The sequence below is a fragment of the Rhineura floridana genome, chromosome 15 (genome assembly GCF_030035675.1).
Source record: "Rhineura floridana isolate rRhiFlo1 chromosome 15, rRhiFlo1.hap2, whole genome shotgun sequence".
In the NCBI taxonomy this organism is placed as follows: Eukaryota; Metazoa; Chordata; class Lepidosauria; order Squamata; family Rhineuridae; genus Rhineura; species Rhineura floridana.
This window is the reverse complement of record NC_084494.1, coordinates 30,185,437-30,208,674: the sequence shown is the minus strand read 5'-3', so window position 1 is coordinate 30,208,674 and position 23,238 is coordinate 30,185,437. Positions and strand designations below refer to the sequence as shown.

Genomic DNA, 23,238 nt, shown 5'->3' with positions numbered 1-23,238 from the left:
AACTGTGGTTTGTTAAGGGTGCTTACAATCTGTAGCTCAGGAAAACCACAGTTCCCAGGATTCTTTGGGAGAAGGCATGTGCTTTAAATGTGCACTGGATGTGCTTTAAATGTATGATGTGGAGTTCACCTTCAGAGTCATTTTTCAAAACTAGGCTTGCAACATGTAGAGTTGTTGTTTGTTGTTGCTGCTAAGTCTTCTTACTTGCCTGTCATCATGAGATCCCAGGGCAGGCTACAACAATTTAAAAACACTATTAAAAACAGATTACAACTAAGAGTACAGGGTGGGTCCTAAACGATGTATCTCAGGTGTCAAAAGCCAGGGTAAAGAGGTGCATCTTCAGCATTTGACAAACACTACATAATGAAGGGACCAGGCACACCCCTATGAGAAGGGAATTCCATAGCTTAGGGGCTGCCACAGAGATAGCCCTCTCCCTGGCCCACCCACCCCAAACTTCTGAGGGTGGCAGAACTACCAAGAGGATCCCCACCGACTATCTTAGCATTTGAGAGGGTCTATAGGGAAGGAGGCACCCTTTCGGGCCTCAGTCGTTTAGGGCTGTAAACTCTCACATGAGCCTCTTGAATTGAAATAGTAAAACAGTGCTCACCACAGAAAAAGAGGGTTTTCCTCACCTCTGAGTGATTAGAGGTGGAATTGGGGAACCACATCTTCTAGTTCAGTGTGAGTCATGTGAATTCTTTTGTTGGTGTGTGTTTTTAAAAATTAACCAGTGAGGATTTCCCCCGGCTACCCAAAAACAGCAAGAAGGAAACTAACCAGTTAAGAGGGAAAGGGGAAGCAATGCCCATCCATCAGATGCTGTAACACCAGCTTCATTGCGAGGGGGCAGCTGGCTGCCCCCAAGGTGAGCTGGGCAACTGCTGGATCCCTCTTCTCCTTAGACATACAAGGAGACATTGGAGTCCCAATGACATCACAGAGCAGAGTGGGTGGGGCTAAGGCTGGGTGGGATTTGATGGAGAGGTCTTGGCTGAGGACGTCTTTGGTTGCTTGGGACCCCTCCAGACATCCCTTTAATTGCACATTCATGTTTTTGTGCTTATGATGATGCTATTGGGGCAGTCATATGGAATCCCACTTTCAATACTTTTTGTGCCGGCAAACATTTTGGGACGGTCACATTACTTCATTTCCAACCAGAGCATATCCTGTAATGTCCTGCTGAAATCCCATATCTTTTTCTACCGCAAATGGTCTAGTGTATTTTTGTACCACTTTTGTTGCATTATATAGCCCCTCTGAATAGCACTGATGTAGCATTAGGGAGGCATAATAGAATAATGAATAAAGCAGAACAAATCCACCACTAATGCACTATTCTTGTGGTTGAGAACATGTTACAGAATACACCTGCAATAAAACACCAGCTGGAACAGTCAGCCTGCCACCTTGACTGTGCCATGGGTGGTTCCAGACTGGACATGTCAGGCAGGATCCCTGCATCCTGTGCTCTCTCTCTCTCTCGTGTCCAGATGATGCAATCCAAGTGCTATAAGCTTCCCATTCCACCGCCACCCCCAGCTAAAATTTCCGCAAATTTTCTGAACAATCTATTTTCTTTTCCTCCTTTTGTAATGTGATGTCCACCAGTGTAGAGTATACACTGTGCAAAGTTTTCCTGAAGCCAGACTTGAATGTGTTTTTTTCTGGGAGAATTTTTTGTAAGCCACTTTGAGAGCTTCACAGGGCTATAAAGTAGGATACATATATTCTAAATTAATAAATAACACTCACAGACTGGTATTTTAAACATTGCAAAGGGACCTCCTGGAGTAATGCTCAAATGATAAAACCAAGTGTTCCAGAAGCTAATTTCCTGAGTCTTTCCCCAGAGTGAGCACCTTTCCCCCCAGTGATGTACCATATGCCTGTCCACAACTTTCCCACAACTTATTCCAAAACTTACAGAGCCCCATTGTAAACACACACCTATGAGGGTGTTGATCTTTACAGAGAATTAATCAGCAGCAAGTAGATGAGGTGGCAGAAGGGAAGAGTGCCAACTGATTTTTTTAAAACTGGCCCTGTTCCTATCCTTTAACAGCAGCCTTACATGCATCCGTTTCAGAAGGAAAGTGTTTTCCTCAACACTTCATTCCAGTGAAAGGCAATGGTGCATGGTGGCTCCGTGCCCGAGGTTTTACAATCTTGGACAGCTCTTGAAAGTTCAGATTAAAGCCCAGAGCGGATTCCAGTGCCCCACTGACATGGAGCCACCACCCATCACTGGTTAAAAGCACAGGAAGAGAGGAAGTAAAAACCACCATCATCACCAAGAACAAAACAAACTAAAACCCAACTGGAAGCACAAAATGGCACCTTTAATTACTTGGCAGGAGCATGGATCATAATTAGTTTTGCCACCATGTTTCAAAGCAAATCTGGAGGGTCCCATTGAAGCAAAACATCTGTGAAAATGTTGAGAGAAGTTAAAAGAATGCTATTAAGGCAAACAACATGTTTTGGCAAGGGATGGGAGGGCGGGGGGAGGCCTGCACATCACAAGGCACAATATGGGCTACGTTCTGGGGGAACCTGGGATGCAATTAAAAATGCTGTAGTATTATATAATCAAGTCAGCTCATTTGCTTTTTCTTAAAGTTAGAATGTATGCCGCTGGAATATTTTGATAAATGAACTCTATTAATGGATCTGTAAACAGCAGACACTTAAAGCACCCCCAACGAATCCTGGGAACTGTAGTTTACCCCTCACAGAGCTAGAGCTCCTAGCACCCTTAACAAACTACAGTTCCCAGGATTATTTGAGGGGTGAAGGGAAATGTGCTTTAAACATATGTAGCGTATGCAACCTGTTTATGTTTTTGGTGTTTGGAATTGAGTCATGATTCTCGACCCTGCTACCCTTTTTCTTGAAAGCATGTGTCAGCCAAGCAGGAATGTTAGGAAGTTGCCTTGCACCGAGTCAGACCAGTGGTCCGTCCGTCCGTCCGTCCGTCCATCCATCTAATCTGTAATGTAAGCCCCTTGTGCATCCATTAGTTCACCGTCATCTACATGATGTTCTCCTCCAATCACTGCCTTCCCACACTTTCCCATCCCTTGATCCAGAATTTCCAATACCAACTACACACTGAAAAGGAGAGAAACAGCGATTACAAAGTTACTGAGGAGGGATAATGGTTGCTTTGAGTCACAGTTTAACCTTCTTCCATGCCTCCTTCTTCTGTTGGGTTCCCATTGGCTCCCTCACCTCTCTCCCTTCTAATCTGAGCCAATCAGCAACAAAATAAGATGAGAAGGCAGGATGGAGAGTAACAAAAAATGGCACACCTACAAGTATGGATGAATAAAACGTTTGAGTCAAATACAAAAAAAGTGTAAAGCAATCAGGTTTGGACAACTAGTGGACACTTCCAATAAGGGAAAATGTGGGGTTTTTTTTAATGGGATAAGCCCTAGCTCAGAATTGTCTACACTGACAGGCAGTGGCCCTCCAGGGTTTCAACTGGGGTCTTTCAGCCCTATCTGGAGATAGTGGGGATTGAACACGGGATCTTTTTGTGCAGAGCATGTGTTCTATCACTGAGCCACAGCCATGCACCCCAAGAAGAAGAAACCAATCCTTGTGAGAAATGGCAGACTTTTGTTTATATTTATTTATTTAGAGCATTTGTACCTTGCTCTTCAGCTGAAAAGGCTCCCAGAGTAGCATGCATACAATCAGTTAAAACAAGACAGTCCCTGCTTGCAGATGTACAATCTAAAAGACATGACATAAAAGGAAAAAGGGGCAGACAGGGAAGAGGAAAAAAGCAAACTCAGGGGCCAATTCTTAAATAGTACTTATAATCACCAGCTGATATGGAAACAATTTAGGGGCAGGAAGTGCCTGATTGTCATGGCCCCATCAGAGGACTCATCAGACGAGGATGACTTGGGAGTAACAGCAGCAGACCCAGAAGCAGCAGACCCAGAAGGAGAAATGGAGGAAACTCCTGAGAACCCAGCTCCTTCTCCCCCTCAGCTGCAGAGCACCTGAGACACAGCTGAAGCCCTTCAGCCAGACATAGACAGTGAACAGGATACTCTCCCCTCACCTGCAGAACGTAGACAACAGAAGGTCAGGCAGAAGAGGGGCAGGCCTGTCCACTTAAGGCCAAAACAGTGATGGCTCACACCTGCTGACAAACCTGCTCCTTAAAAGTCAAATCTTGGCTTCAGCTTGCTGCTGACTACAACGTCAGGCGTGACCACTGTGTGTCTTCCTATTCCCTGAACCTTGACTTGGACTGATCTCTCGGCAAACTAGACCCGGACCTTCACTGACGTCTCTTCTGGATTTCTGGCTTGGCACGTAAGCTTTGAACGGCCTCTGCCCTTATCTTGCTTCCTCCTTGCTAGCCTGGCAGATATATAGCCAAGCTGCTGGCTGAAGACTTATGGCCTGGCAATTACCAAGGAATCTCCAGCCCTGCCTGCACCCCCACCGACACTGCTGTCTTAGTGAAGAGCTGACACTGATAGAGCGGGTCTTTCAGAAGAGCTGATGGAAGGAGGTCTTCTCCACCTCTCTCCCATGGAGGCAGCCTGCTGGGATGGCTGCTATGAGGTGACAGTTGAGACAGAGAGGAGGCCCAATGGGGCTGGCCTTTCAGGAGAACTGGTGGAATGGGCACTGCTTCCTGTTTCTCCCGCTGAGACAATCTTTACAAGGATGCCAGAACACAAAATATTCAGAGAGAAGGAAAGGCCAGTCGTGGGTAGGGTTGCCAAGTGTTTTTTTTTTTAATGATCCTGACCCAGTGATTTTAATAAAGGCCTGACATGCATAACTCTAGCTGCTAAAATAGGCAGAGCAATGGCTATGACTCTTACTTATGTTCAGTAGTCTACATTCTGGCCACAAAAAGAAGCAGGTTTGTGTGCACATACACATGAACACGGAAACATCTCCATTCAGGGAAGCAAAAGGCATTACAGTATTACAGTTCTAGAATGCATCCCAGCCTGCAAAAACAGTTGAGGAAGTTGTGGCCGGAGAGTCCCAAGGGCAGGGGGAGCGTTTGGCTCTCAGGCTTGAGGTTCCTCCGTATGTAAGAGTGGGTGTGTAGTGGTGATTTATTTAATGACAATAATCAATCCCCTTCCACACGTGTCTCTCAAGGCAATATACAATTTAAAAAAGACAGCTCAAAATAGTTAAAAATGGCACATAAAACCACAGCAAACGAATGGAAAAACAATACAAGTAGATAATCATGACAAAGACTTGTTCATTCAGCTGGGAAATATTTAGAAAAATACTTACAGACTGCCCATCATACAAAATCCTAGGGTGGTGTACAAAATTTACAGAAGGGATTAAGCCCCATGGAAAACAATACAGAATTATTTTTAAAATGACTGGCTCATCTTAAAAGTTTAAGCCACTGAATAAGCCTACTGATATTTAAAAAAAAAAATCAAAAGCTGTCTGACAGCAGTGAGGAGATGCCTGCTGAATCTTTGCTGGAAGAGTATTCCACAGCATGGGACTGGCACACTAAATGCCCAAATTCTAGTCAAAGTCTGTTGGGCTTCTGAAACACGGGAACAACTGACAACACTCCTCTGAAGGAGCTCAGTGATTGAGCTGGGATATAAGGGCTCAGGCGGTCCTTAAGGCATCCTGGATCCGAGTTGTTCAGGGCTCTGTATATTGTCAAAGGAAGACTGGGAGACTTGGGTACAAATTACCACAAAGCTCACTGTGTGAATCTGGGCTCATTGCAATCGTCAGCCTAACCTACCTCATAATATTCTTGTGAAGATAAAGCACACACAAAAACAACCCGTTAGTGTATATTGGTAATGTTTCTATCATCCTATAATTTTGGAAGAAGCTGCATCTTATAGGGCTGCATTCAGACGGCAGTTTATTCAGTTTTCCCAATGTTTCTTTACCTGATAATTTCCGCATTTTATTTGCTCTTTCACACAATGTAAAAGCCACTTCTGGCAATCTAGCAGAATATAGTGGATGTTTAGCAATCATTTCTGTGTTAATTGTTCCTAGAAAAAATCCATTTGCAACCCCATTAACCCAGAAATTTGCAGGAGTAATATGATGAAGTTTGGGGCAGAATACTGACTGGCATACAGATTTTTCCTGCCATTTTCATGGGGGCACCAAAATGTGCATGTGCGGAAAGGGTGGGGGAGAAGCAGCATCTCCCATGACACCTCCCTCCACTAGTGTGAACGAAATTTAGCTCTACATGGCGGTATATTGGTCAAAAAGTCACAGCTCCATAATGCAACAGGGACTACAATGTGAAAGGAATGTTAGAAATCAGGACAGAAATGCTACCATTATAATCAGTAAAAATAACGGAATAAAACCAGTGTCTGAATGCAGCTTAAGTGAGAAAAAAAGAATAAATTCTATTTTGCACTGGGGAAGATGAAAAGAAATGTTAGCAAATGGTTTAAGGGAAGGGGCAGTAGCTCACAGGTAGAGCATCTGCCTTGGATGCAGAAGGTCCCAGGTTCAATCCCCGGCATCACCAGGCACGGCTGGGAGAGACTCCATGCCTGAAAAGCTGGAGAGCTGCTGCCAGTCAGTGTAGACAATACTAAGCTAGATGGACCAATGGTCTGACTCAGTAAAAGGCAGCTTGCTATGTTCCAAAAGGAGATTGGGTTGTATCCAACATTAGTCATAGAGTAGAGCCAGAGTAGGACCTAAGTTAGACATGTCCATTAATTTCAATGGATCCACTCTGAGGAGGACAAACATTGGCTTCAACCCATTGAAATTGATGATCATGACTAACTTAGTCCCATTCATTTTAATGGGTCTACTTGGAGTAGAACTTACTTGGATGAAGCTGATGGTAAGCAGAAGGCACTATGGAATCTTAGCTGGGCAACATAAAGAGGAAAGGGCTGGAGATGCAATTAAAATTGTCTGGAAATTAAACTTCCAGGCTCCTTTTGAAGCTCTCCCATCCCTGCATGCTTCATGGCAGATCTGTGAGCTGCCCACAGAAGACAATGAAAAGAAAACAAAGGTCTGAGCATAAACGGTAATTGAACTTCCGCGTATTCTTTTTCTCTTCCAAAAACAAAGACGAGAAAAGAAAGTGGAACACATCAAAAAGACAGCACACAAAAACTTGAGCTCATGCTGGAAAATGTGATTCCCAAAAGTTCTTAAACATTCAAAATAATAAGAAAACAACAACAGCAACAATAGACTTATTGTTTGCTTACTACACGAATTGCTTGGTCCATTTTGCCCACAGTGCAGCAGGTCAGGAAAGAAATTTTGTGTCAAGTAGCCCAGCCTAATGTGCTGAGCATTTGGAGTGACTTGAATTTGGGTCAAGTACTGATTCTGCCCTTGGTGCTAGGTTCTGCCTATGTTGGCTGATCCATAGACATAATTCTTACACACTGTTGATTTGCAAGTATGTGTTTTTAAAGCAAAAAGCAAGACAAAACAAAATAGGACAAAGAGTCTTCTGGCACCTAAAGACCTTTGTGTTATGACTTAAGATTTCATGGACTGGAATCTACATCAGATGCATGGTTTCCCTCCATTGGCAGATATATGGGTGAATATATATAGGCAAAAAATTAAACAGTGGGGTCAAATGGTCATGAAACATAAAAAGAGCAACCTGTGGCAGCTCAGTTAAAGCTTACATATTTGCAAAATAAGCACAGTGACCATTCACAACAGCAGTACTTGGTGATAACACAATAATTCTAGATTTGCTCTCTTAATTAACATCCGGAATAGGATAGGAAGCCTTTGTCTCTATTCAAGCTCAGACAGAATCAAACTTCCCGGTGTGTTGTAATTCAGCTGCCATGTGCTGCAGTTTCCCTTTAAAGTTCTTCTATCAGAGAATGGCAACTTTCAGCTCAGATGTAGAACATCCTTCAGGGAAACTGAAGTGTTCTCCCACTGATTTCTGAATGTAGACATTTCTGATTATCATTGTTGTGTGTTTATTCTTTTGCATCAAGACTGACCTATTTGTTATATCTAGAAGGCAGAACGGCATTGCTGGCAGGTGACAGCACACATCACGCTGAAAGATGAGCAGCTAAATGGAGTCCCTCAAATCATGGCTTATGTTGTTAGGTCCTGTAATCATGTTACTGATATGGGGACATTCAGGTAATTGGCATCTGGGTTTGTCGAATCTCCAGTCCTAGTGTTTGCGTCTCTGTCATGTGGCCTGCTGCTGCTGCATAGCTGTTTTTGATTGGGGTGTGTGTCTGTAAACAAGGACAGACTCTCCCCCTCCCCAAGAGGGAAATATAGTTAAGGATGGGCTGTAGATCATTGATGATATGTTGGGGTTGTTTTAGCTGGGAGCTAGAGACAAGAACAACAGCTGGTATAGCATAGTGGGGAGGAGAGCCTGGCTGAGAGTCCAGAGTCTGTGAGTTCAAATCCCCACTCGTGTTTCCTGGGTGTTAAGGGCCAGCTGAAGATCACCCCCACAGTGAGTGGTTCAAGGGTTACGTGCCCTGCCACCTGTGTAGCCGTGGGCAAGATGCATAGTCCCAAGGAGCCCAGTTGCCCCCCAGGTGGCACTTGTGGGAAAGGAAGGGGCTGGCTTGTGCAGCTGTGGCAAGCTGAGCAGGCCCGAGCCAGCTGGGGAGGACTAGCCTCAGAGGGAGGCAATGGTAAACCCCCTCTGAACACCGCTTACCATGAAAACCCTGTTCATAGGGTAGCCCTAAATTGGGATCGACTTGAAGGCAGTCCATTTCCATTTTCAGAGAAGAACAAATGGTGTTCTGTCACTTTCTTTCCTGGTTCTTCTGTTGTAGGTTATTCCTGTGTACCAGTCTGGCCTTGTCAATCTGCTTTATTGGCTGGGTACTGGAGTTAAAGACTGTAATTCCTTAAAAAGAGCCTTCCCTGATACTCTTGAACTCCCATCAACCCCAACCAGCATGACCAGTGTTCAGATTTGATGGCAGTTGTAGACCAGCAACATTTGGAAGGCCACATTCTTGCTGTAAGGAGCTCAGGACAACATGGGTGACAGAACACCATTTTCTGAAGGTGACTATGGGTCTTCCTGTAGTCAAAACAGCACAATTTATTTATTTATTTTATTTAGTTTAATTGAGGCATAATAGCAGGCTTCTCCAAATTGGTACCATCCAGGCATTTTTCAGTGGCAGGTGGTGGCTCCATCTCAGTGGGGCAGTGGAATCTGCTCCAGGTTTTAGTCCAAACTTTCCAGACTAAAACCTGGAGTGGATCCCATTGCCCCACTGGCATGGATCCACCAACTGCCACTGAGACCACAACTCCCATCATTCCTGACCATTGTCCATCCTGGCTTGGACTATTGGGAGACTTACCACTTCTGGAGGGCACTGGGTTAGTGAAGGCTGCACAAGAGGGTGGTATTGGCAAACAGGTTAGCAGGACAAGAAGACGACTTGTGCGGGTGTGCCAAGGGGGACGAAAATTCTCCAAACAACCCAACCAGAATTGAGCATACTGAGTAGCCACAGGATGTTGATTGTTGCGTGTGTTTTTGTAGAGAAAAACAGAAAGACTTGTGAAAGGGGGAACTGGTGTATTGTGAAGGATGTGGCTGTCTGAGCTGACTGGAACAATGAGCAGAAGTACTCCACATTTTGTTGCAGACCCCACTTGTGATACTTTTATTGTTGTTGCTGATTTTATATTATCTATAGCTCAGTGTTTAATATTGTTTTACCTGTTGCAAACTGCTCTGAGTTGTTTGGAAAAGCAGTAAGATTTTTTTTTAATTGTCATTTTTAGCTCACAACCCTGTGAGGTAGATTAGACTGAGAGTGACTGGCCTGAATCACCCAGTGAGCGGTGAAAACACTTGAACCCAGGTCTCTCCAGTTTGAATCTAACATGCTGTCTGAAAACCCTATTCATAGGGTCACCCAGAAGTCGGGATCGACTTGAAGGCGGTCCATTTCATTTATAGGGCAGCCGTATACAGTAGGGCCCCACTCATACGGTGGGTTACGTTCCAGACCCCCGCCTAATAGCAAAACCCGCCGAAAAGTGGAACTCATTCAATAGAATGGCACCTGATGCCCGAAAAACGCCGTAAAAGCAGAACAAGCGCCGTATGCGTGGGGCCTTACTCTAATTGAAAGCTGCCGTATTAGCGGAACGCTGAAAAGCGGGCTGCCAAAAAGTGGGGGCCCTACTGTACACTGCAAAGAGCAGGGGCGGTAACACCCCACCCACCTGCCATCTCAATTTCCTATGCATACAAATTAGCATATGCCATTTGCCCCAAGTCCTAGCAAATGGCCCCCTGTTGCAGGGGTTACAACATGAGTAGGAGCTGCTGCGCCTAACCTCATACTGAAAATTGCATGTCAAGTGAAAGCCCTGAAAAACTCCCCAGGGTGATCTGGGTCAGCAGGAACCAAAACGCCTGCGAAGCCACGCACCGCTGGCCCTCGGGGAGAGCACCGCCAGCTCTTAACCAGCTGTTAAGAGATCAAGGGCCTTGGCTGGCTTCCAGACACAGGGAGGGAGCAGGAGCTCCCTGGAGGAGTAAAATGATACAAGCACAGACAAGAGTGAGCCCGGCTGGGACAGCCGAGATGAAAGCGCAGCAGCAGAGGCTGCTGGAAGTGATGGGCCTCTGCAAGCTGCAGATCCGTTGGTCTGAGGCCCTTTGGGAACATGTTGCCTTCGCAGGCACCAGTGGCTCTTCAATGAGGTTCAAATCGGGCATGTTGTAACTTTGGGCAAGCTGCTAGAGTGGCCAGGTTGTTCCCCCCCCCTTTTTTTTCTGTCTCTGGCAGGACTCCTGTGTCTTTTGCTGGCAGAAACGAACACTTAAGCATACATTGCTTTTATGTGGCACGATTCAGCTGTTCAAAGAGTTTCAACAGCCCTTATATCATCAGTCAACTTGGCTTTAAAAAAGGGATTCAGTACCTTCCTGGAGGATAGGCTGGTATCAATGGAGAAGAGCCGTAGCTCAGTGCCAGAGCATCTGCTTTACATGCAGAAGGTCCCAGGTTCAATCCCCAGAATCTCCAGGTAGGGCTGGAAAGGTCCCCTGCTTGAAAGCCTGGACAGCCACTGCCAGTCAGTGTGGACAATACTAAGCTAGATGGGCCAATGGTTGACTCTGAACAAGGCATCATCCTACATTCCTGGACAGCCACTGCCAGTCCGTGTGGACAATAGTGAGCTAGATGGGCCAATGGTTGACTCTGAACAAGGCAGCATCCTACATTCTTGGACAGCCACTGCCAGTCCGTGTGGACAATACTGAGCTAGGTGGGCCAATGGTCTGACTCTGTATAAGGCAGCAGCATCCTACATTCCTATCAATGGCAGGTTGGCAGTGTGTGCGTGTGAGAAAGAAACTGAATGAAAGAGAGGGTGGATGGATGGACTGTGTATGCGTGTGCTGATATAGTGATGGCCTCCAACTTAAATGGCTTTGAAAGATTAGAGAAATTCATGAAAGAATAGGCTGTCGATGGCTACCAGCCAGTGGGGATATTCTCCATCCACTGTCAGAGGCAATCTATCTTGGAATACCAGCTGGTGGGAATCACAACTGAGGAAAGAGCTGTTGGTCCCATGGGCATCTGCTTGGGCATTGAGAGGATAGAGCGCTGGACTAGATAGGCTTTTGGCCTGATCCAGCAGGTTCACACACATCCGTTTGTGTGGTTGGATGAGTAGTGTTTGTGCACGTGAGAGTGATGGATGATGGATAAATGGTATGTGTGTGGTTGTATGAATGGGTGGTGTGCATGAGAGGGGGCACAGAAAGTGACTGGGAAAAGGAGTGTTCCTGCCCAGTTTGGCCTTGTTCGTCACTAGTATGTGGCCCCTGGCCACTTTCCCCTGACGGAATGTGGCCCTCATCTTCAAAAAGGTTGCCTACTCCTGATTTATGAGAGTTAAACAGAACCTCCATATACACAGCCAGTCTATCTTTGAGAACCAGATGTGGGGGCCAGCAACAAGTTCCGAGGGAATCTGGCTTGCTGATGTTGGAAACTGGTTTGGATGGATCTTGATCTGATTGGAAATCCAACATTCCCACAACTTTTTACATGACATTGCAAGCACTGATAGGAGTTCTGTGCAAGCACAGAGAAAATGCGGCTTCGGGAATTAATAGAGAATTCAGTGCTTCTAAAATCTCACCTCTTATTTTTATTTTAACCAACATGTTTTTCCCTAGCCCTTATGCCTGTGCAAGTGGGCATGAAAGAATGTAGGAAATGACTGGTGCCTTGGGAAGCCCTGGGTTACAAGCTCAGGTCACCGGTTGGTCTCTCAGTCTCAGTTTGCCATCTATGACATGGGAATGGGTGTGGCCTCACTCACAGGGTGGAACACAGCAGCATATGAGAACCTGGGATCTTTTGCAAGCAAAGCATGCGTGCTCCACCACTGAGCTATGGCTCTTGCCCTGGTTGTGAGGCTAAAAGGATTACGAGGGTTACCTGCCCTTACTCTTAAAAGTACTTGGATGAATAAGCCCAAGAGCTCTGGATAGATGGCACAATGCGCCAGAGAAGGGGTTGGGGATCCTGTGGCCTTCCAGATATTGCTGGACTACAAATCCCACCATCCTTAACTAACAACATTTGGAGGGTCACAGGTTCCTTGTCCTAGAGAATTTTATGGTGTGGTGAAATTCTCCCCTTTATGCTAAAGCCCTCTCATGGCCTAGGTGAGCCATCCTTCTGAGAGCTGCCAGCTGAGCTGCTTCAGAGACACTTTTCTAAATGAGTAGACAGAGATCACAGAACGGCCTTCCTCTTCATTTTTTATTTCTGTTTCAAATACTCTTCATTTTCAGGACAAAACAAAGTGCCCAAAACCTATTAAAGAGAAAACACTTTTTGGCATGTCTGAGGGTTACCCTCCCAGGACAGGGAACGGGTTCTGCTTGGGGGCTTCCCATAAAGGACATCTGGTTGGCCACTGTGAGAACAGGATGCTGGACTAGATGGCCCTTTCACCTGATCCAGCAGGCTCCTCTTATGTTCTTAAGAGAATCCAAGTAAGGCTCTAGCCCAGGTCTGGGGAACCTGTGGCCCTCCAGATGTTGTTCGACTACAGCTCCCATCATCCTTAACCACTGGCCATGCTGGCTGGGGCTGATGAGAGCTGGAGTTCGGCAACATCTGGAGGGCCACAGGCCCCCATCTTTGTTCATTCTTAATCCTTCATCTAACAGCTGGTTGCAACTCAGTGCAATCCTACAATGCCTTTTTTCTCCCCCCCCCGGAGTTGAATTTCTTTGCTTTTGATGTGAAACGTTGTGTGAGCCCTGACTGTTTAAGCATCTGCGACACAAGAGATGCGGCAGCCCAAGTGGAAAGCTCCCATAGGTGGATTAAATTCCATGTCTCCGCTTGCCTCCACGGGGGGGGGGGGGAAATGAAATAAAAATAAAACTGACTTCATTCAGTAGCAATCAGCAGCTCCATGTGACCCCCAGGAAGATGACATCATCCTTATTCCAACCCCCCTCTCCTCTTGGTCCTTTTAAAGGGGCAGTGAGAAATTGTGCATTCATGTTGTGTGTTCAGGAGGTGTTTGATGTGACACGGGGCACTTCCAGACTGTCATTATTTTGTGGGTGGGATTCAATCGTATACTGGCAGATTCAGGTTGATTAATTAAAGAGTGCTTCCAGACCTTTGCTATTTTTGGGTGGAAAGCAATCACATACCAGCAAATTCAGGCTGTGCAATTAAAATGAATTTGAGAAACAAAACTGCTTTCTCCCCCAAATTGGACTTCTTGCAATAAGGAAAGTGATGGGAAAATGCACCGGAAAATGTGGGATGACAATTGCTTGATGTGACGGGTCATATAACCTCCCAGCAAACAAATCAGAATGAATGCTCAATAAACAGATCATCTGGAAGCAATCTTGGTTAAAGCGCCAAAATTCAAAGCAGAACAATACCTTATAATTGGACCCAACAAAATGTCACAAAATAATGGTAGCCCTTGGAGAACTGATCAAGATGTTACACAAAGCAGGGGATGGGGATAACAAAGTCTCTTAAAACACACACACAAATTAAAGCACAATCCTAGCCATGTCTACTCAGAATTAGGGCCTTCCCTAGTCTGAAATTTGTCACAAACTCCTGCTGGCCTGTACTGCAGGCTGGACCTATGCACCATAGATCAGGGATGAAGAAACTGTGGCCTTCCAGATGCTGCTGAACTATAGCTTCCATCATCCCTGACAATCGGCTCTACTGGGGCAGTCTGATGGGAGCTGGAGTCCCACAACATCTGGAGGGCCACAGGCTTCCCATTCCCATCATAGATAGAAGGAATGGGCAAGAGAGATAATAGTGGAGAAGAAACAAAATAAGATGCAATTTCTCAGCAGGGGACCAATTCAACTTCCTTCTTCCAGAATTTGATCCACAACCAAAATTGCACTGCCTGCAACTTGGATGCAGGCCACTGGGCTCCTTAGTTAAGATAGATCTATTGTTGAAGGGTAGAAGGGTAGAGGTCACCAACCTTTTTAGACGTGTGAGCACATCTGGATTTTTGAGCCAGTATCATGAGCATGGATCAGCCTCTCCTCCTCTGGAAGAAACAGAAAGAGAGGATGTATCCATAAACTGACTTTGCTTTTCCAAGGGATGTGGGTAAAAGCCAGGATAGGGGTCGCCAACTTGGTGCCTGAGAAAGCCAACATTGCTGTACCTAGGCAGGGCCCCCAGACTCTTAGCTTTCTTTCTTTTTAAAGCAAGTCTCTAGCACTTTTAGAAAGTAAGTTATGAAGTAAAATGTGCAGGTACCTGGTTGTGCGGCAGGCAGAAAACCAACAGATGAAGACCCCAGTACTCTCACAATTGTAAATGCACCCCCTGGTCCAAAAAGCCTGGCGGCCCCTGCAGTATGCTTAATCTGAGCCTTGAAAACACATAAAGTTGAAAGAGGAAGTGAGAAAGAGTGTAACTCTTCCAATTTCCTCCTTCAGCTCTACGTATTTTTTCAAGGGAGAAAAGGGTAACCGTCCTCACTATCTCATGCCAATGTGGGCAGGGCTCACAGGTTTTGTTAGCGCCAGGGGGAACTAGTGTTGCTGGTGTCACCATTGTGCCCACGGGCACTACATTAGCGACCCCTGCTGCAGGAAATTATGACAACGGCAGATACCAGTCTATGCAGCTCTGCTGGAAAGAGAAGCCCTGCTTTGCCTTCCTTCAGCATCCTTCCTTTCATGCCAGGATCTTCATAGCCATATATATTCCAATTAGGTCCAGTGTGCTTGGGTAGTGTCGTGGGGGAAGCAGCCGACCGGTCCCATTTACGACATAACCTTCAGCTACAACATCCAGGTCATGCCCCTGCCTCCTGCATGCCTCAAGAGCGCTCACCAGTGGTGCGCACCGCCTCCCTCGCAACACAAAATGGGCTCCATGCAGGTGCGCTTCCCCCGGCTGGATTTCTCACGTTGCTGCCTTAATCCTCGAGCTCCCTCTAAGGGCCGTCGTCTGCCCATTTTCTATCCCACTTGAGCACCCGCGTCCTCTACCGACCCGATGCGCGTCCTACACAGGCGACACAGGAGAGGGTCTCAGGAATCCCCCCCCATACGCACACACACACCGCAAACTTCAAGGGGAAAAAAGGGGGTTCCCAGAGAGGGGCTCCTCCTGCTGTGTTTTTGACAGACACGCGGCTGTGAGTTCTAGCAAGGCTTCCGAACCACTCAGAGGAGAAGGGCGTGAACGCGCCTCTGCTCTGCCGCGAGCCCTCCTCCTTCACTCGAAGGCAAAGGCTGTCGTCTTGAGCATAGAATCCCGCGGCGCTGAGCCGCTTCGCCCAGGCTTTTACTGAAAGCCGGTTGAGAAGGATGTGAAACGAAAGAAGGAAAGCGGGGCTTGCCATTTTCAGCTCCCCAATAGTACAGGCGAGCAACTTCTGCTGTCCAAAGTAGCGGATGGCGGTGGAAAAAGTAAAGAACTTGGGAAAGAAACGGAGAAAAGGGGGGGGCGCTTTAGGGCGTGTTATCTCGCTTGCGTTCTTTATGGCGGCAAAATTCCAAGGCAGCCCCCTCCAGACGTTGTTGGACTCCGGCTCCCATCAGCCCCAGCCAGCAAGGCCAGTAGTGAGGGACGATGGAATTGTAGTACAAGTATTTGGAGGGCACCGGCTTGGGGAAGGCTATGCTAAGGCAAGCAAGCAAGTTTACTTACTCCCAGGTAAGCAATCCTTTACACACTTACCTGGGAGCAAAAAGGGCCCATTGAACTCAATGGAACTTATTTCCGAGAAACACATTTAGGACCGCGCTGCTAAGCTACTCTTTTTCTCTCTCTCTCTCATCTACCCTCTCTCAATAACCAAAAGGGTTGATTCCTAAGCGCACGCGCAGAACCTTCTTACGGCACGGCCACAGCCTTTTAAGCGCATGCGCAGAAGAGCCGCTCAGGCACAGCTCGCTGGAGGGCATGCGCTCATTCGCCTCCCATTGTCCAGATCTTCGCGGCTCGACCATGCGCAGAGCAGAACTGCAAGTTCGTTCTCTAGGCCCTAAGGCGCATGCGCACGGAATGAGAGTTGGTGGGTGAGTCCTGCCTACTTTCTCTGTCTGCGCTTGCGCAGCTAGGGTCCTGTGGCCAGAGGGGACCGGGCTGCCCCTCCCCAAATCCGGAGGAACCGGTGAGTGTTAGGGCGTGCAATGCATTATGGGAAAGGGGCAGATTTTGCTTGCTTGCCCTCCCCTTCGGTCCTTTTATGCCCCCTCTACTTGCAGGGGCATCATGGGACTGTGGGCTTCTCCTGTGGTCCATATAGTTCCAGAGCATTATGGGATTGAACTCACTCTAGTCCATACTGGTGCATAGCCTGGGATGAGGGGTTGCCCTCTGCCAACAATTTGCCCAGAGCATTATGGGATTGGGCCATACAGTGACAGCCCCAGTGCATTGTGGGGTAAAGTCTCCCCTTTCACCTCCCTCTTTTCTCTCTCTGCCTCTCCTGTACTCTCTGCAATCTCAGCCCCCCACCCCCATCATCCACTGATGCTGTGAACTGGGGAGCCAGCAGCATGCTTAGCTGGGCAAGCCTTTTAACTAGTTCTGCTCCTCTTGCAGGTTGGGCTGCTGGCATTAAGGGGTGATGTCTGAAGTACCCAAGCATGTGGAAGTTGGGACCTCAGAGGACATTGGCTTTGAGGAGGAGGATGGGACTTCGACTGGTGAGCAAAGTGTAGTGAGTGGTGAGGGAGAAGGCTTGACCGGCCTCTTGAGTCAGGGGTGGGTGGGGGATGCTTGCATTCCCCTTCCTCCCACCAATAGGCCTGTGTGGTTAGACAGAGAGTGCCCTGATTTGTGTGTAGATGCTTAGACCCCTGTGGTAAAGGAACTGGGAGCATTCTTCCAGGTGTCCTTCCCAGTTAAGTCACAAATCTGTTGGCCTGCAAAACTGGAACAACTCTTATACATTGCAGGATTGTTGTAAGAGGAACAAGTCCAGTATGAGGGTTGGATTGATAGCATCTGAGTCTATAGCTAGAGTTTTGTGTCACCGTTAACTTTCTGACTGACTGTAGTTGTTTCGCCAGGGCACTAGAGGGTGATATTCTACAAGAAAGGGCACAGGCAACTTGACAAGCGGCTCCAGAACTTCATGAATACATTGGCTCCAGTCTCATAACCATGGTATTGCTGAGTACTAAGCCGTGGTTTGTTTTCATAGGAGGCTTAACTCCACCTCTCCTTGGTGGGCTGTTCCTGGATTCATTTGTGTGAGCTGAGTAGCGCAGCTGTTTAAATAAGCCCATGAAAGTTACTAACTTGCATGGTTTTTTTAATAGCCTACTGAGAGGCTAATAGTACCCCCCCCCCGGCTGTGTGGAGTGAAGGAGAGCCCTTCTTTTGTAGTGTGAAAACACAGGCTATTAGCCTCTTAAAATGTAAATGTACTGCCTTCAAGTCGATTCCGACTTATGGCGACCCTATGAATAGGGTTTTAATGAGGCTGAGAAGCAGTGACTGCCCCAAGGTCACCCAGTGAGCTTCATGGCTGTGTGGGGACTTGAACCGTGGTCTCCCAGGTCGTAGTCCAACACCTTAACCACTACTCCACAGCAGGCTACAAAAAAGAAAAAGCCTTCTATCAAGGGGGCTGGCAGAGAAAGGACAGAGTTGAGGGATGGGCTTCCCCTTCGGCATGAAGCCAGCTAGACTGATGGAGGCGAGACGGAGCATCCATTCCTCCTCCACCAGATGCTCACTCGCTTGCAGGGAATCCCTTGTCACCTATGGCTGCTAAGCGAGCTATTAAATACAAAGCTAGTGTAATACTTCTGTGTGGTTACTTGACAGATCTTCCCACATGTTCATCTGGCGTTCAAATAGCAATTCCCAACTGAAAGGGTGCCATTTGTGGAGCAGGAGCAGCAATTGGGGGGGGCACTCTATCTACTTGTCTTTATGGTGCTCTGTTCTGTGTGTCTGGTATTGGTGCCGCATGTACAGGGCAGTATTCAATTTGTGGCCAGTCTCTACAGCATTGGGAGCTCCATTGATGTATGTTCTCCTTGGTCCATTGTGAGCTCTCATTGACCAAAATCATCTTCTTGAGTCATTATTTAGGCATATTACCCTTCCACCATTAGGGTGGGCTTTAAAAAAAAACTTTCCAAGTGTCCAGCAACAACTCTCGTTACGGGAGGTTAGGCTGAGAAATGGGGACTCACCTGAGGGACACTGAATGAAGCTTCACAGATGAGCAGGCGTTTGAATCTCTCTTTCTTTCCGCCCACTCCCTCTTCCCATTCTAAACCCAACCACTGAACCACACTGTCTCCTCATCCATTATTCCCACCCAAGAGCCCAGCTGGGATACCAACAGCATGTATGAAGGCATTTGTTCCACAAATGCAGAATAAGTATCATTCAAGAATGCAAAACTCTTCTGAGATCTTTTGATTAGCTTTCATTGGCCATGGCTGATGATGAGAGTTCAGGCAACTCATTATTTCTCAGTTGTGCACAAGGACACAAAAAGTGTGACAGTGGTAGCTGGACTCAGACTTCAGTGTCCTCAGTCTTGGCTTGGTGTATTGTCTCTATATAAATAGTGCATCGTAAGGGATGAGGGGCTATGTGTGTGAAAAGGAAGTGGGGAAGGCTGGAGATAAAAAACCTGCAATGTACTGGGATGGTTGGGATGAGATCTTATATTTGTATGCATGTGTATGCAAGGGTCATCTGATGATGAAGTAGCCTAGAGGGATCCAAGGTTCTGCCTGTTACGGGCTGTAATTCTTCCAGGTGTCTCCACCATGCAAGAGGAAGAGGATGAATCTGAAGCCACCTCTGTATCTTCAGGAGACAGCAGCCCCCCAACCCCATCAGCCCAAGGCCTTCCAGGTACAAGGACATGAAGAAAGGTCAAATCACAAAGCAGGTCTGCGCAGTGATGCATAGCAGCAAAAGGTTTGGGCAAGACAAGTCAAGGGGAAATCTTGAACGTTGGATCTGGGGCTTAATTTGAGTCTGGATTTAGCCACTGGTGTCTAGTGCCAGGGATTCAGCTCTGCAACCTGTAAAGTAGTAGGAATGAAGAGATCATCTCTGAAACATATCCAGAGTGGATTTTCCACACCACTGAGTAACTGCAGCCTTTGCCATCCTTGAACATTTTTGATGAGTTGGCAGAGCTTCTGGATTGCGAGGGGTGGTTTTCCAGCTGGCTTTGACCTCCAGCATTTACCCAGCCCCAGGATTTGATTTTTCCAAAAAAGCAGGTTTGCAAAAATAAATAAATAAAATGGCATTTCTAAATTTAGGCAAATGGGACAGCTTTCCTCACTCTGTTGCTGCAGCGCTGAACCTCGGGGGTGGGGGAACAAAGGGTGTTGTGTGTATACCTCACTGAGTTTTTTCTCCTCTGGCTGTCTTGTTAGGCCCCCGGAGCAAAGAGCCACAGGCAACTGTTGGGGAGCCGGCAGACGATGGCAGAGAGGCCGGGCAGGATCGATTGAGCTCTTCCCTGGCTCCCAGCCCCGAGTGGCATGAATGCCCCGAGTGCGGGCGCGGCTTTGGCACTTCTCGGGCCCTGAAGGTGCACCGTAGCTACCACGAGGGGCGCAAGCGGCCACATAGCGGCTCCTCATCCTCCAAGCAGACACCGCCCTTGATCTTGCCCAGCAACCCCCACAACCAGGAAGGGCGGACAGCCCCGACGTCTGGCCGGGGCCGAGTTTTCCACTACATATGTGCAGAGTGTGGTCTGGGCTTTGCCTCTCCCGCCACTTTGGAAGGCCACCGCTGCGAACATGGCTGGTGCTGGAGCCCCCCACCTGCTCCCCGTAGCAAGCTTCCTCCCTCCCCTGCCCCAAGGGAGGCCAATGGAGATCAGGACACAGATGGGGCTGACGGACCGTACCATTGCACCGAGTGCCCGGGGGAGTTTGGCTTGGTGTCGGAACTTCACGAGCACTACATGCTCCATGCTCGTGGAGAGCTGTAGATCGTTGTCCGCCCCCCCCTTTCCTCCCTCCCAATTTAATCAGCGGCGCCTGCCAAGGGATCTGTCTGTCCAGGACTCTGAAAGAAGTGAAGCCTTTTTAGTTCCACTTTTTAGTTTCATTCTATTTTTCTAAAGCAAATTTAGCCGGGGGAACGGCAGGGGGGAAACCATTGCCCACAGCAATCCCTTCTGTGTGTCCCGCCGCCTCCGAGTGGGTGGAGCAACCCTGGAAGACCCCTGCCCATCTGCAGCGAAAGGAGCGGTTGCCTTCTCTCTGCACCTAAAAGAGAGAAAGAGATGCTGTGGGTTTGGTGTCTGTAGGCCCTAGCCAATTATTCCCCAAAGGGAGCCTGTGTAAACGGGCTTTTACAATGGAAGCACTATAGCAGTATTGGGCTTGTAGCTCATTTTTAACCGACTGAACCAGGAGAGATTGATTCCAGGCCTATCCCAAGGCTGGGGGGGGGGAGGGAAGAGGAAGGCGATGGATCAGAACTGCATGCCTTGTGTGCACGGTCCTGCATCCCTGCTGCCCACCCTCTTACTGTTTAGGCAGTTCCCTCCCCAATTAGGTGCCCATCCTCTCATTGTCATCACGTTTGGCACCCGGGTGGTCACACGCTGAACCGAAGCTGTATTCTGTTTGTCCGTCTGTCTGTGTGTGCGCGTGTGTTTGGCTTTTTAAACAGAGCGGCTTCGAGAGATGGCATCCAATCAGCATAAATCATTACTACGTATTAACAGTCTCTCTTCATAGTAGCTGGGAGATTTGGTTTAATAAAATTGATTCTGTATGTGTGACTTCTTCCTGTGCTCATCCCTGTATTCTGGAATGGAGAAAGCTTGATGGAGTCCTGATCTGGCTGCAGAGATGGATGGACAAGGGTCCGGTTCAGGGTTGGGGAACCGTTGGCTCTCCAGATGTTGCAGAACTACAACTCCCATAATACCCAGCAAAGATGGCCAATGGGTGTTGTAGTTCAGCAGCATTTAGTAGGCTAAAGGTTCTCTGTGTGTGATCTGTTTTGTAGCAGACTTGTGATCTGATTTTGAAGATTTTCTCCGCAAAACAGAGCAGCAGGGCTGTGCATGACATAGTAAATTCTGTACATGCAGGGTCCCTGGGTGTCCTTGAGACTCAAGATATACATTCTTCACAGCAATGCTACCATATATGCTGATGTCAGTGCTGATTCCTATCTGCACTATCACAGCAATTTCTACATTATCCTATAGCAGGGGTGGAGAACCATGGGCCTGCAGATGTTGCTGGACTACAACTGTCACCATCACTGTCCACTGACAATATTAACTAGAGCTGATGAGAATTGAAGTCCAGCACTACCTAGAGGGCTACAGGTCCCTCATCCCTGCTATAGAGCTTAGAAGCAACAAGTGTGATGTACAGCCTACACTTCCTGTTCATCTTTGAAAGTTGCTTTTGATGTAGACAAAACAATGACACAGAATAAGAGGAAAGCTTCCATATGATCCATAAAAACAAGACAGCCCCTGCTTGGTATCTAAAAGATCAGCCCTTAAGCCAAATAGTAGTTCTTACAATGGGCAGTAGAAATGGAAACAGTTCAGGGAGCGGAGCCAAACGGAGCTGGTCTCTGCAGAACCGATGAAGTGGTCATGCTTCTCTTTGCTACAGCCTGATAGAAACAGTGTTGCTAGGTGACAGCTGTTGGAAGGAGGAGCCCAGTGGAGAGGCCTTGCTTCCTTTTTCTCTCCCTCCTTCAGCCTAATGCCATGGCTGTTGCCAGGAAGAAGCCAAATGGAGTTTATACCAAGTTCTCTAGTACAGCTGGAGAACTACAGTAAGGTCATACACACGATGGCTTAGCCCGTGATGGGGAATCTGGCCCTCCAGATTATGTTGGACACCATCTTCCATCAGCCCCAGCCGTCATAGCCAATGGTCAGAGGTCACAGAATAGTAGAGTTGGAAGGGGCCTATAAGGCCATCAAGTCCAACCCCCTGTGCAATGCAGGAATCCAAATCAAAGCATTCCCGACAGATGGCTGTCCAGCAGCCTCTCAAGTGCCCCCAGTGTTGGATGATGGGAGTTGTAGTCCAGCAACATCTGCACGGCCACATATTCCCCATTCCTGGTTTAGCCCCATTGGTAAAGACATGTATATCTTGTGCACTTGGACTGCTATCTGTTCTTGCATGCACATATATGCAAATCAGCTGTGCTGCCTTGACACAGTTCCCAGGTGGCTCTTAATACAGCATGAGCTCACTCCCATTTTATTTTTAAGGGCTTAAAAAACACAAAGTTTTGGACCAACATTTTGTTCTGTCTCAACTTATTTCAGATGTACATATTTACAGCTCTGTGGAGTGGGATCCACTTTGGTGTATTCTTATGTAGGCTTCCTGGCAAGCAAGTCCCAGTAAGTAGACATTCCCCATCCCTGCTCTAGAGCTATACTTTCACATTAGCAAGACTGTCTCAAATAGTTCAGTGTGGATTTGTTACTTCAAATTTTTGAAAGACTACCTGGAATTTCATGAGTGCCTTTCATTAAAGCCCCTTGTTCTAGACACCAATCTCAGTTTTCAGAGTGCGCATGACAAATGCTGCCTACAGTTTTGCTTCAAAAAAATTACTGCCTGTTGCTTTTTGCTGTCTCTCCCTTTTTAAAAAAATTAAAAAGCAATACTTTTAAAAATTCTCAACCAAAACTGATTGAAGTTGGTTCTTCACATGATTT

At 47.2% G+C, this 23,238-nt stretch overlaps 2 protein-coding genes across 7 annotated transcripts in view; one reads left to right on the top strand and one right to left on the bottom strand.

Annotated features, from left to right (window-relative positions):
- Positions 1-16,350, bottom strand: part of LOC133371014 (carcinoembryonic antigen-related cell adhesion molecule 20-like) — a 44,436-nt gene extending 28,086 nt beyond the window's left edge. The window contains exons 1-2 of the mRNA XM_061598074.1: positions 16,257-16,350; positions 14,539-14,607 (exon numbers count right to left, since the gene is read on the bottom strand). The gene's annotated coding sequence lies outside the window, so the exon portion shown is untranslated. The remainder of the gene's footprint in view (positions 1-14,538; positions 14,608-16,256) is intronic.
- On the top strand, positions 15,992-22,404 carry LOC133371015 (zinc finger protein 428-like). 6 transcript variants are annotated; one of them, XM_061598078.1, is made up of 4 exons: positions 16,604-16,692; positions 17,127-17,230; positions 19,311-19,409; positions 19,946-22,400. In XM_061598078.1, the coding sequence occupies exons 2-4, from the start codon at positions 17,152-17,154 to the stop codon at positions 20,509-20,511; spliced, it is 744 nt and encodes a 247-aa protein (XP_061454062.1). In that variant the 5' UTR covers positions 16,604-16,692; positions 17,127-17,151; the 3' UTR covers positions 20,512-22,400. The 6 variants fall into 6 exon arrangements, with proteins under 6 accessions (XP_061454060.1, XP_061454062.1, XP_061454061.1 ...); XM_061598079.1 differs by lacking the exon at positions 16,604-16,692 and adding an exon at positions 16,889-16,965 and having other exon boundaries at positions 19,946-22,401; XM_061598080.1 differs by lacking the exon at positions 16,604-16,692 and adding an exon at positions 17,597-17,693 and having other exon boundaries at positions 17,141-17,230; positions 19,946-22,401.
- Positions 22,405-23,238: the final 834 nt, after the last annotated feature.